The sequence below is a fragment of the Anarrhichthys ocellatus genome, unplaced genomic scaffold (assembly GCF_004355925.1).
Source record: "Anarrhichthys ocellatus isolate YVR2014 unplaced genomic scaffold, GSC_Weel_1.0 scaffold17, whole genome shotgun sequence".
Lineage (NCBI taxonomy): Eukaryota > Metazoa > Chordata > Actinopteri > Perciformes > Anarhichadidae > Anarrhichthys > Anarrhichthys ocellatus.
In genome coordinates, this window is record NW_022280047.1 from 8,039,637 (window position 1) to 8,053,651 (window position 14,015).

General features: G+C 41.9%; 2 protein-coding genes across 3 annotated transcripts in view; both read left to right on the forward strand.

The window, feature by feature from the left end:
• Positions 1–2,012: 2,012 nt before the first annotated feature.
• Positions 2,013–8,317, forward strand: fancg (FA complementation group G). Of its 2 annotated transcripts, none has more exons than XM_031856337.1 (14): positions 2,013–2,348; positions 2,940–3,045; positions 3,238–3,363; positions 3,482–3,654; positions 4,257–4,410; positions 4,677–4,807; positions 4,932–5,078; positions 5,291–5,451; positions 5,576–5,642; positions 5,808–6,124; positions 6,214–6,254; positions 6,628–6,801; positions 7,217–7,331; positions 8,134–8,317. In XM_031856337.1, the coding sequence occupies exons 1-14, from the start codon at positions 2,280–2,282 to the stop codon at positions 8,234–8,236; spliced, it is 1,884 nt and encodes a 627-aa protein (XP_031712197.1). In that variant the 5' UTR covers positions 2,013–2,279; the 3' UTR covers positions 8,237–8,317. The 2 variants fall into 2 exon arrangements, with proteins under 2 accessions (XP_031712197.1, XP_031712198.1); XM_031856338.1 differs by having other exon boundaries at positions 2,217–2,348; positions 2,943–3,045.
• An 84-nt stretch (positions 8,318–8,401) lies between these two features.
• The window catches only part of vcp (valosin containing protein), a 9,042-nt gene continuing 3,428 nt past the window's right edge, over positions 8,402–14,015 (forward strand). Inside the window, exons 1-9 of the mRNA XM_031856336.1 lie at positions 8,402–9,127; positions 10,842–10,953; positions 11,110–11,282; positions 11,369–11,511; positions 11,637–11,767; positions 11,857–11,988; positions 12,404–12,506; positions 13,038–13,171; positions 13,476–13,611. Coding sequence (XP_031712196.1) covers positions 9,105–9,127; positions 10,842–10,953; positions 11,110–11,282; positions 11,369–11,511; positions 11,637–11,767; positions 11,857–11,988; positions 12,404–12,506; positions 13,038–13,171; positions 13,476–13,611 — 1,087 coding nt within the window. The 5' untranslated portion in view covers positions 8,402–9,104. The remainder of the gene's footprint in view (positions 9,128–10,841; positions 10,954–11,109; positions 11,283–11,368; positions 11,512–11,636; positions 11,768–11,856; positions 11,989–12,403; positions 12,507–13,037; positions 13,172–13,475; positions 13,612–14,015) is intronic.

The following is a 14,015-nucleotide window of genomic DNA, read 5'->3' on the forward strand; positions in this document are numbered from 1 at the left end:
TCATTTTAGGCCTATTCGATGCTGCCAATGACTATTGCTCTTTTTATAAACAGCCTTGATCAATTATTACTTTTGCAAGATTTTACACATTTGAAGACATATATTTATATTTTGGGTATGCTGTGGCTAAAGTCTGTGTGAACTGATTGTGTGCAGTGTGTTCTGCTGATGCTCTCTGTAGCTGTACTGCTGCAGTGTGAGTTTGCAGATCCACGCCAACCCCCCCGGGAGTCAACTCAAATGCTGGGCCATTGACAGACTCTCCCCCTCCCTCTCTTACTACAAAAACACACACACAAGCAGACAAGGTTTGTTTCTCCCGTTATACTTGAAACGTTCCTTTTAATCTCTTTCTTCTTTTTTTGTTGCGGAAGAGTACATCATCTCCAGATGTACGCATGTAGTGGCACTGACATAAAAGGTATACACCACTCACACAAAACCAAACTGAGCTGCCTCTGCTGATCTAAAGGGATGTCTGTTCTCAAACAAGAACCAGTTCTGAGGAGCACATACAGCAACTATTGATTACTCAAATTCAGGGTGATTGAGTTTACTCTGCAATCCTTAAATGAGCATGAACGGTGAATATGGCCTTCCCTTGAGACACATATTGAAGAAAAAACGGTTCAGCACACAGTCATTTCTCTGTATCAGCCATTCTTCATCCCTGCGAACACGTGTGTTGTCAGCCCAATCACACCCAGGGGACTGTGTCACACTCAAGGCCCTTAGCCTGTCCTCCAGCAATGAGTCTGTTTAAGGTGCTTAAATCTTATTTTCAAAGGTGAAACACATTACATGTTATCATTATTTTTTTCTGAAATGTCTTAAAATGCAGGCAACATGCTAGTTTGCTATTAGTTAAACATATAGAGTTCCAGTGTGTTTTGCACCACATCTGCACCACATCTGGCCGAAAGCCATGCAGGACAGAAATAACATGCACCCTCTCTCCAATAGCTTCATGTTTAATAAATGAGGATAATGGAGCAGAGTAGGCAGAATTCAGTTGTGATGTTATCAGGGCCTTGTTTTCAGTGTAGCTCATGTTCCTCAATATCTTGTTATTTGAACCAACAGTAAGCAGCTGAAGTCTACAGAAAAAGAAGACAAATGTATCATTCTGTTTTAGAATATATACCCGCTGGAGAAATACCACAAACATGGACACATTTGGGTTTTTATCACCAGTGAGAGTGTATGCAACAGTATACTCATATTTAAAACAGTGCTAAGTCTCACTGTTGGGGAGCTGTAAAACTCAACAGAACAGGCCGATGTTTGCTGTTGTCTGCACTTTAATGCTACTATGGGTGGATTCATCACAGTAACAACCGTTTACCAACCTTTTTATTAAAAGCTGGAAGTCCTACCATGTGAATGACACTGGCAGAGGGACAGCAGAAAAGGAGGTGGGAGGCTCCTGCTATGTAATGACCTTGTCCTTGAAGGGATGGATGGAGAGAGGGGAGATGGAAAATAGCAGGATCGATACAGAGGAAAAAGTCACAAAACGTGAAACCCATCCTACAGGAGAAAAAAGATGTGCAGAGCCCGAATGAAAGACATGTTTTGTGTATATTGTTTTGTGTGCATGCCTATGTAGCTGCAAGTGTGTGAGAGTATCGTGGAGCAGTGGTCAGGACTTTTCCCTTGTTTTTCCACAGTGGTATATTTAGAGCTTTCTGTGATTTGAGACAATGAAAGAAAAGAGGAGGGCATTGTGAGGAAGGCAGACGATGGAGGTTGCAGTCAACAGGGATAATAGAGGGATAAAAGGAGAGGACTGGAATTGCGTGAGAAAAGAGGGAGTCACCTTGGGAGGGACAACTAGAAAAATGGCTGTCCTGGCAGTCTTAGGGATGACTCAGCTGCAATACAATTACGGTCTTGGCATGTGTTCACTTGCTTTGTGCTGAACACATTAAGATGGTGCATACAGAGTGTGTCTGTATGTTTATTTTAAGGGCTACAACGCTAATCACCAAACACAAACCGCAGAAGCACTTCTCAGTTTGATGGCTGTAAAAACTAAATCCTAAAATTGAACACGAGTGAACTTGGCTCTGTCACAGCACCACCTGCTGGACAGTTAGCAGACTGCTGGTGTAATTCCCTGGTTTGTCCACAGGGGGCAGCACCGCCCCAGTGCACTGCACTAAACTCCCTCATGTTTACTTCCTGTGTGAGCCAGCTCCCCTTTGACCCAACGAGGGAAAGTTCAAACCAAACACCACCAACTTTTTCCTCAAAACAGCGATACAAGGTCAAATAAAATGCATCAACCACTGTGTTTATTAGACAGCTGGAGCCAGGAGAACAACGAGGTGGTGAACAAGTGGAAGGTAGGAAGTGTTTTAACGTTAGCCTCTACAACATTAATACATAGCCTACTGTAACGTTCATTTAGCGTTATATAAATCTGTTTATGCTTGATAATAGATTATAAAAGCACCGTGTAATCCTTGATAACGTCACGTAACGTTCTGGTTTCTAGTGACATAACGTTACTGCCTAATATGTCTTTTTGGGGGAAATTTCTATTAACAGACTGTCTTCCACTTGTTTGGTGTATTCATTACTTTAGCTGAACAAATAACATCACAGATGAATATCACATGGTATTTCATTATTATTATTATTATTATTACGGATGTATTAACATGAAAGCAGTATTCTAATGTTGTAGGAGGAGCTCATTTTAACTCATTTATATACTGTTGGGTAATGCTAACTATATGCATTAATTAAATACTGATCACATGTACAGTATTTTTTGAGAGGTAACTTAAAATGTTATCTAATAGGTGTTATGGAGTAAAAAGTACTCCCTCTAAATTCTAGTGTAGTAGCAATATGAAGTACATACTCCATTAAAGTATGAGTACCTCTTATTTGTACTTACAGTAAAGTTTGCTTTCACGTCATTGTTTCAGCAGCTAGAAGGAGGAGGAGATGCATTAACCCGAGACCAGAGCCAGAACCACAGCCGTCTGATATGGTGTTCCTCTGAGTTTCACAAACTTTTAAGGAAAATCCAAGGTGCTCCATCTCCTTCATAATGCTCACAGGCATGTGTGAATGTGCCCGAAACCCACTTTGGGGTCGTGGGATTTGATTGTAGCCACACTCAGAGGTCATGTGATAAGGCTTACCTTGGGCAGAGAGCTCAGCTGTTACCTTTATGCGTCGTTTATCCCCCTCCTTTCCTTTCCCCATGTCCCTCTCCTGCAGGTATCCCTCCTATTGCAGATCACACACAGTTGGAGCTGACCGTGGTGTACAATGCCTGTGTGTGCTCCATTGCTCAGTCTCAGTTCTCAGAAGCGGAGCTGCTCCTCACACGAGCCACAGAGAGAGGTAGGACGAGGACCGTAGATGTAGATGACACAGGAACTTACGTCATACATCCAGTTTTATATTAATTTGAAGGGTTGCTCAACTCTGACTTTACCAGCCTTGCTCTTGTCCCCTGCAGTTCTACAGATGACAGAAGATGACCCTGCTGCTTCAGACCCTCATGTTTTTTGGAGAACAGCTCTCAAATCAGTGGGAAACACAGCTTTGAAGCCCCGCGTACTGTACCTTCTCTGTCTGCAGTGGGCCATATGGCTGGCCACCTGCCAGCTGAAAACTATACAGGGATTTCAAGTAAGATCTTGTTTGTTCCCTTCTTAATTATTTGGTGTGGTTTAAAGGAACTTTTTCTGTTTAGGCCGATGAGGTGGCTGTGATCTGTCCAGTGTGGACCAAACCACTGTACTTAGTCCTCCTACAACAGGATCTCAGTTAACAGTCAGATTCCAAGTGAACTCCACCATGTTTTGTTTGTGATGAAGTGAGAAGGCCGTGTGATATGAATATGCTCCATGTATACTATGTATAAATGTAAAAGCTAGTCTACTCATCATGTTGGTGTTCAGGCCATGATGTCATCTTCCTCTACATCTCATGAACCTTTGTTATTTATGAGACAAATGCCTCATACCAACTACCATCAAGTGTAGTTGGTACTATTTACCAGTTAGCATTTATATTCCAATCCCACAAATGCATTGAATATGTTATGCTTTTGTTTGTTTGAAGAAACACATTACAAAATGCAAACTTTCTTCAGGGCAATGCAATTTCCCCCCAATATCTCTTTTCCCGTCTCTGCCAGCAAAATGTATATTTGCCGGCATGCAACAGTGTCCAGTCCCAAAATGTGTGGGATACTGTAAAACTATACTCTATTATTTCCTGTGATGCAGGATGAGCTGCTCTCTGTGTTTGAGACACTCTCTACTGGAGTTTGGGAGGAGGAGAGGAGCGCGTCAAGGAGAAAGTCCTCTGACATTCCTCTACTGGTGATGGACCAAAGAAGGCTTATCGAATTGTTGAAGATCTGTACTTTCATTGCCCAAGGTCAGCAACATTCATGTTTTACATTCACACATATTGAGGGAAAAGATACAGTTTGCTATGACCTGATTAATGTATTATATATTTTTGCACTGTGCATTCTAAATACATATCTCACCTTGTATTCTATTCACTTTTTTGCACTTGTGCCACCAAGAGAGAAATGAGGCACATAAACACAACACAGGCACCATTTTATCTGACTCCTTTCGTTTGTATTATTTAGCAATTGATCTTGTTTTTTCTGCTGTCCTCTATGTTTTATTAAGGTGCAGAAAGATTGAGTGAGGGCCAGAGTTCAGAAGCACTGTCTGGTCTGCAGACCGCTTCCGCCCTGCCTGCTCCCAGAACTCTAATAGCATACACACACCTCCTCTCAGGCTCTTGCCTTGCCCATATGGTACACATGCAGACAGAGTCTAGACAAAAAGAACAGAGACAAAACATGAACTTCTATTATTCATTGGCATAACAGATTTGAGCATTTGCATGGAGTGAGAATGTGTGTTTGTATTTGTCTCCAGAGCCGCCCTCAGATGGCCTTGCAGTGTTACAGGATGGCACTGGAGACAGACTCCCGGTGTGTGTGTGCTCTGTACCAGAGCATGCTTATTTACCGACAGCTTGGCAACACACAGGCTGAGATACAAGCTCTTCGCTTGCTGCACTCTGTGAGTACCACAAGTAATCAGTAGATACAGGGAAAGCAAAAAAAGATGCAGAATGCCTGTATATGTCTAAATGTTTGTCTTGTAGAATTAGATACATTATAGTTAAAAATATTCTCTGCCTGTTGTGGTGGAATAGCTCTTAGGAGGTGAGCCAAAATGTTTATTGGGGACACTGACACACATATTCATGTGAGTGCTCTGTTGTCCCACAGACTTTAATGTTGCCCTCTGCCACAGAGCCTGCTCTGGCTGGTGCTCATCTCCTCCCCCCGTCCTTACTGCTGCGCAGCCAATCCCTGAGCAGCCTGCTCTCAGTTCCCTCTGCCCTCTCCGTCCTTCACAGTCTGGCCCTGAAGTGTGTGCTCCATGAGAGGTGAGAAGAAAGGTCTGTTACTGGCACCTCACCCACTGCTGAAACCCAGAAGACGGAGATGGAGATGAGAGTAATAGACACAAAGTGCACATTGTAGTTGTTAAATGGGTGCTTTTTCTTTCAGGGTGTCAGAGGGTGTGGAATGTTATTTGGACCTGCTGGCTGCTCTTCACTCAGAAGATCAACATGGAGTGAGACTGAAAACAGACACGCAACATAATTTAACAATGAGCTTTGGATAATTTAATATATCTTTATATATGCGTGCTATGTGCTCATTTTTGAGAAGTCATAATGTGTTTGTCCCACAGAAGAATACCTTATTGACATCCGTGTGCTCCACGCCTCTGTCTCAGGTGCATGCTGAGGGCCCTCCCCTCCCCAAGTTGCCTGAGCTTTACCTGCAGGCCGGCGCCGCCTTGCTCATGGCCCGGCGGCCCGCTGATTGCATGGCGCTGTGCGATGAAGTCATCACTACGTCACTGGAGCTGCTGCCAGGGAAGGTGGTGCTGGAAGAGCCGGAGGAGAAGTGTGAGGCTGAGACCGGGACTCTGTGTGCAGAGGGTGAAGATAGGGTGGGGATGCTACTCTGGGTGGGTGCTGCCTACCTCCTCCAGGGTCATTGCCACACTCACCTGAGGGACTGGAAACAAGCTGTGACTCACTACACAAGGTCTGTCAAATGAAGTAGCTTATGATTCCTGAATAATTCCTGATGACAGAAATAAAGCCAGACACATAAGATTGTGCTCTGCATTACAGGTGTTTCAACCTGCTGGTGAAGGTGCATTTTAAAAAGAGAGGTGAGTACTTTACTGACTTTTTTTGATACTTTGGAGAGAAGTGTTCCTTTTTACACACCCTGCAGCAGTGATACTCTACTTGCGGCTTGCGGGCCAGATAGGGTGCTGGATGGCCCGCTGACTATTTTCTAAGTCACAATGAATACAAACTAATAAGCAATGGGGATTTCTTTTTAACTTTTAATGTAAATAAGGTGCCAGACTGCATACAAAAGGATCACAATAGACTAATAGCTTGTTTATGGTCCGGGCTAAGCAATGAATGTCTGTTATGTGTTTATTAACTGGCCCCTGGCCCCCTGTCATTTTGCCAAAGTTCAGTATCCCTGCCCTGCAGCTACTCTTACATTTTAGTCTGTTTGTTTAATTACAGGTTGCCAACCACAGATCCCCAGTGCAGACATGGTGGGCATGCAGGGAACAGATCTGTTTATCCTCCAGAGGTTAAAGGGGCTTTCGCTAGCTGGTAGAGGCATCAGCTTCACCCAGATAGACCAAAACAGAGAGGCACTGAGAGACCTGCAGCTCAGCATGCAGGCATTCCCAGGTAAAAGCCACAGCTGTAACCTAACCTATAATAAAACAGTGTTAATGTCAATGCACTAGGGCAGAAGCAAGTTAAGGTCAGTCACATGCACTGTAGGCCTATACTTTATGAACTACCATTTGAACAGTGTTTATCTGTACAATGTCTGTTCTAAATGTGTTGGTAATGACAGTACAGCGTAAGGGTCTGAAGGAAAGTGAAACTCATTTTCCACAAATCTTCTCTGTTCTCTTACGAGGAGCAGATGGTTGATAGATGTTAACTTAATCTACAATCTTTACATCTTATCTTTGAGGTTTTTACACACAACACCTACAGTCCTGCACATGTATGAGCCAAGAACCGTAGTTAATCTGTATTTGGTTTGCGTGGTCCTTTGTGAGAACATGTATTAACGCTGTATGTCCTGTCTCAGAGTGTACAGGTGCAGGGCTGTGGTGTGGTGAGGTGCTGTGGAGGCTTGGCAGGAGACGGGAGGCAGTAGCTTGTTGGGAAAAGACCTGGAGCTTCACCCCACAATCCTCAGTACAGTAAGACATTGTCATTGTTATATTCACTGTCTTTGCTAAGATTGTGGCTTATAGTGTGCAGTATGTCATATAGTATGTGCACACTTCACACTTGTACACACAAAATGCATCTCTGGGGACCTGGTTACACTTGTACAGCTCTAAATATAGGTGTGAGTCACTGTGGGGTTGTGGGATTTTATTGTAACCACACTCGGAGACAGTCCCATGTGACCATGCACTGTGTAGAGTGGGGTGAACACAGATGCATCTCCAACCACACTTAAGATGTTTTTGCTCAAATTAATGTGCATCAACAGAACTAAAACAGTTCTTTTGTTTTAATCAATTAGTTAGTAGTTAGACAACTTTAAAATCTTACAACCAAAATGCATGATTTGTGGTGGTTGTTTACCATATTCCACTGTACAGATTGATAAATTACCTACAATATATATTCATAAGAACACATTAGAGACTTTAACTGTAGGTTGATGCATCACAGAGGGATTACTTTAATTTTCACTAGCTGTTTGGTCATGGTTGCCATGTGCCAATGTGCATTTTCTTTCTTCAGCTAAGGACACACTTACAAGACCTGATTACAAGTTGTTATACCAAATGCATTTGAATTGCATTCTGATGCCACATATGAACTGGAGTCTGTCCCATTTGGATCTAGATACAATCTGATAAGGTGCTGATTTAAGATACTAGAACAGGATATATTTCAAAGTGTCAAAAATTAAGCCGCTATCAATCTCTTTTAACATTGACTATGCTGTGATGTTGATGCTCCTTCTAACTGGTATATGTTTTGCAGGAGTCTGTCGGTGTACCTACGGGAACCTCAGTCGGGCCCTCTGTTGGACTCCACGGAGCTGCACTGCAGAATACAGGAACTACGTCCTACCTTGTCAGCCTAGAAAGACAAAAGAAGAATACCCTATCACTTACAGAACAGGATCCACTTTCTCTGGCCTGTGAACTGAAACCCATACACACGACAAACGTGTATCTACTGGGACAGTAAAATAAAGCATCTTGAAAGGGCTTACAGTGTTTGAGACTGAGCACAGTGTGGGTGGTAAACCTAGCTGGTTTATGCATAAAATGAAGATTAGTTGACAAATTGTATTTTGGTCACTGAGGGTCTGGCTTGTAGGAGATAAAATGTGTATTTTGGCCAGGCAAGAGTAATCAAGACTTTAACGTCAATAAATGATTATATTTTTCAAGATAATGCACAATACTTTGTACCTCAGAAGATACATACCATAAACTGTGATACTGCTCAAAAATGCCGATTTATATCGATGTGTCGATTGTATGGAATGCTCCGACTAATATAACGCACCAATTAATGTGCACTGTCTTTACACACATGTACTGTTACGATCAAGAGTAAACGACTAATTTCATGTTTATACGACGCTTTAACAACAACGCGGTGCAAATGTATTGGATGACATAAATTTGGTGACAGGCTTAAATTACCAATAAGAGAGACGTTGTTGAAAATACGAACCGCCCACTACTTTATAACTGGCCAAATTGCCAAAATATTCTCGATGACGTGAGACTCGAGATTCTTTCATTGGTTGCCGAAACTGATGGCCAACCTTCAGCCAATCAGAAGGCCGGATTCGTCCAGCTCATGGTATAATTGTAAAGAAGGGCACGGAAACTGCTTCTTTCGTGTGAAATCACAGGGAACGTTCAGTAACGTCAACCGGCTAAGCCTCTTAAACATTTAGCTAGAATTTCTTTATTTATTACTAGTAATCCAGGTGGATGACCATGGCTTCGGGAGGGGAGTAAGTAAAAACATATTTCCTTCCTATTAAAATGCGGATTTCTGAACAATGGCCACCAGTAAATGCCTTCTAAATGGCTAACGGCAGAACGGAATACGTTAGTTTATAAAAGTTAGCGCGATTGCTAATACGTTAGGTTACTTGGTTTGCTGGCATGAGAGCTAATGGGGTCAGTTACTCCAGCCTCCGCACTTCTATCCGTGGGTTGTATAACCTAACAATGCAAATCCACTAACAGTTGTTCGTTATCCCGACGAACTGTTGACAGTTACCATCCACACGGTTGTTGTTGGTCAGCTAATGGTATTAAATTAGCCAGCTGTGGGACAGCGACTTGACAAAGCGCAGTCATCGCTGTCGTGTTTGAATGCTAACGTTAGCTTAGCAACACTGTCAAGGCCAAAGCCATCACACCGACAAGTTGGCCTATCCGCCGGCTAATGGCCCGTCTTCAGAGCTGGTTTCAAATTGTAAATGGAACAAATAACGATAGAAATCTAATGAGTACATATAATACATGTTGGTAATAGGCCAACGGTTACACGAAAGAACATTAACGCCAGTCATCCAGATCATGGTGCGCTGTCTGTAGCCACTCTACACCAGAGCTAGCAGGCTAACGGGGTTCGGCTTTTCATTCTAAATTATATTTACTTGGCCTCTATTTTGACATTAGCTTAACGGTCGTGAAATAAAACATTTCATCATCCACGTAGCTCATGTGACTCTGGCGCTATTGTATCTTAAGTCACGATTGATTTGTGACGCTAGTCTGTTTTAACCGGACCGAGCTAACGTTAGCTAATAAAGTTTTTTTTTTTTCCCAATTCTTTTGCTGTGTCATCTGGGCTCGCATGCTCGCCAGTCAGTTAGCTTTGCGGCTAGCATTAGCACGCTAACAACATGAAAGAGAAACTACAAAACCGGCCCTAGAATCTTCTGGAAACATTTGGCCATTTCAAACTTAACGTCGACTACCCGTTATTTTTTTGACTTTATTTTTAATGTACCTCACGACTGTACGTATTATTCGTAGGTAACAATTATTCATGGTTATTGGCGAGTTGTGTGAACGATCTGGTGACAAGTACGATAACTGCAATACATAATTGCTTATTCTTAGTTACTGTTATTCATAATAATGTTGGGACATATACACACACTAGAATATTGAGTTTCTAGAATTGACTAATACCTCATGTCGTTTATAATTTAATGCAGTTCTTACTCCTAGGTGTGCTCTTATAGCCAAATCACAACTACCAATTTAATACACAAACTGTACTCATGCCAAGTGTACATGATCTCTCCTCAGACACTGTTTGATATTGGGTTCAACATGATACCAGTAATGATACATTTAGAACTCGTATGGTTTAAGAGTTCAGACATTGATACCTCAGCACAGAAAGCTGTCCTGCATGGGAAGTTAAACCAGAATGGGTTTCCAATTCCCCACAGATGTACCAGAAAACTAGCCCAGAGCACCTCAGGTGCCTGGTTTACCATAGGCATTTTCAATGAAGTTATGAAACCTATCATTTATTTGCTGTGGTATCGTGATGTTAATAGTTTTCTGTCCACATTTTCTATTACACAATTGCTTACTAACTTGAGTTGGGTTATTGTAGGACCTGCATGAGAACTTGAAGTTGCAGAATAATAGTTCTTTTGTTTGACCTAAAACTTTTTTTAAATCTGTTTTTCTATATAGATCCAAAAATGATGATCTAGCCACTGCAATTCTGAAACAAAAGACCAGACCCAACAGACTGATTGTTGATGAATCCATCAATGAAGACAACAGTGTGGTCTCTCTCTCTCAGGTAGACATTCAGAACTTCATGAATGGCTAATATATCTACAAATTCTAAACCCTATGATTTGTAGTGATAAATCGAGTTCCTATCTGTCATCTTGATATTTTAAATGTAATAACATTGAGATGCACATAAAAAAACATTGTTTAATGCCTCTTTAAGACCAAGATGGATGAGCTGCAGCTCTTCCGTGGAGACACAGTGCTGATGAAGGGAAAGAAGAGGCGGGAGACTGTGTGCATCGTGCTGTCCGATGACACCTGTTCCGATGAGAAGGTTCGCATGAACAGGGTGGTCCGCAACAATCTGAGGGTCCGACTGGGTGATGTCATCAGGTGGGGCAAATCATACACTTGTATTCAAGTCTTTCCACAACCCTTTTAGAAAAGCGAAGTGGTCTAAAGCCTTGTATCTCATTCAGCATTCAGCCATGTCCTGATGTGAAGTATGGAAAGAGGATCCATGTCCTCCCAATAGATGACACCGTAGAAGGAATTACTGGCAACTTGTTTGAGGTCTATCTGAAGCCATACTTCCTGGAGGCTTACAGGCCAATCCGCAAAGGTGAGTAAAAAATGTCATTGTCGGAACAAATATTAAATTTTCCCTGGCTGATCAAATGTTTCAATGCATCACATGTACCTCTCTCAAGAGTGGGAAAACTAACAGTTTTCTGTTCCCCTGTGAAGGTGATATTTTCTTGGTCAGAGGAGGCATGCGTGCTGTGGAGTTCAAGGTGGTAGAGACCGACCCCTCTCCCTACTGCATCGTTGCTCCTGATACAGTCATCCACTGTGAGGGAGAGCCAATCAGGAGAGAGGTGGGTATCATGTACACACACGGCATGGGTTGAAGTTTACCAAAAATGAATGGCATTGAAATTTGAACATCTTGTGTTTGAACACGCAGGATGAGGAAGAGTCCCTGAACGAGGTGGGCTATGATGACATCGGAGGGGTGAGGAAGCAGTTAGCTCAGATCAAAGAGATGGTGGAGCTGCCTCTTAGACACCCTGCGCTTTTTAAGGCCATAGGAGTCAAGGTAAGGCAACAAGCAAATTGTAACATTTAAAGTGAGCCTGTGTAACCTAAAACAGAAAAATCTAAAATATGCCCCTATCCTTAATTTCTTTTGTATCCACACAATGTACTACAATCATACTTAAACAGGAATAACTGGCAAATATTGACTAGCTTTAGCCATATAATGCTGTGTAACTGAAGTTATTGAGTCACTTTAGGAGTCTTCTACACTAATGCTGCTGTTGCACCATGTTTAGTACAGCATGTCTGAGATAATGTATGTATGTCTGTACACACACACTAAGTGTTAAATCACAAGAAATCAACACACTACCACACATGTATGTTGTTTGCTGCATTTGGTTTTGTATGACTTACTCTGTTTGTGTAGTGGTGTTGTCATTACGGTATTAATTTTTCTCCTCTCTTTTCAGCCCCCACGTGGAATCCTTCTATATGGACCCCCTGGAACCGGAAAGACTTTGATTGCCAGAGCCGTAGCCAATGAAACCGGAGCTTTCTTCTTCCTGATTAATGGTCAGAACACTTGCCTATTTATCGCCATAGAGACTTATTCCTAGTCCGGGCCCTTTCATGATAATACTGGGTTTGTCTCTGACAGACTCCTTTGTAGTTGCTTTTGGTTTAGATTCTGATAAATACTTATCCCAACAAAGCAAAAAAGTGTTTATCAGTGGTTGCTTGGCTATACTATAAGCAACAAAACTCAAATTTTGCATTATTTTAAATAATTACTCCCGTCTCCTCAGAACAATCTGAAAACAGCTGAGCTTTACAAAAGAAGACCTCTTATTAGCTAGCTGCAAGGAGTGTCGTCTCCTAAAATACAAGTTCAGTTAGGAAAATTATACTGTATAGTCAATACTCAGTTTTCCATGCATGCACTGTATGCATGTGTCTTGGACTAGCTAAAGTGTGTTCATTTATTACTGGAGTGTTTAGTTTGTAGTGTTTTTATCTTGGGATTCATACAGTACATATTATTTTAAGATGGTATGTGAGGTCACGGTTTCCTCTGAAATGAAAATGTTTGTCTTTCTGCTTTAGGTCCTGAGATCATGAGTAAGCTGGCCGGAGAGAGCGAGAGTAACCTGAGAAAGGCCTTCGAGGAAGCAGAGAAGAATGCTCCGGCCATCATCTTTATTGATGAGCTAGATGCAATCGCTCCGAAGAGAGAGAAGGTGAGCAGGAACAAAGAACACTAAATGGATATCTGAATAACAGTACTGTGTCTCTTCATGATTTAAGAGTTTTTTTTTTTAATAAATGAAGATGGCTATCATTCTCCAGACCATAGAACCAAAAATCTTTTTATGTTTTATTTATTTTTGTGTTTTGGTATTTCACTTTGAGCAGTAATCCTAGAAATCTAGTTTGGTTTTTTTGTGATGTCGCACTCATCCTGATCACTTGTTAAGACACTAACGTCTAGATAAGGTTTTAAAATGTGAATTGTCTAGCAACACTGTGTGTTGTTGTTTTTAGACTCACGGAGAAGTGGAGAGGCGCATTGTTTCCCAGCTGCTGACTCTGATGGACGGACTGAAACAAAGAGCTCATGTGATCGTCATGGCTGCCACCAACAGACCCAACAGCATTGACCCGGCTCTCAGGAGATTTGGTAAATTATTTGTTTTAAGCATGTGTTCAGTTACTGCATACGTTGAGTAATAGAAGAAGCATCCGATGCAGGTCTATGCATAGTGAGGGAGAATAAGTGGTTCTGTCATTCCCCCATCTGTGGTGTTATGTTAACCTCATTATCAGGGATGTCTCATCACGCATTTTCAACAGATATCAGTCCTTTTAAATATTGGATTGAACACTATCAGTAGGTTTGTTTGTTTTTTGCCACTATTTCAAAGTGCCTGGATGGCCAACAGCAGGCCTGTATGTAAGATCAATAAAGCAGTGTAAATATGCTAGAATAGCTTTGCATAGAGTTATAGCCTGGTTGCCTATAATATTTTGTCTAAAGGTGTGTGTGTGTGTGTGTGTGTGTGTGTGTGTGTGTGTGTGTGTGTG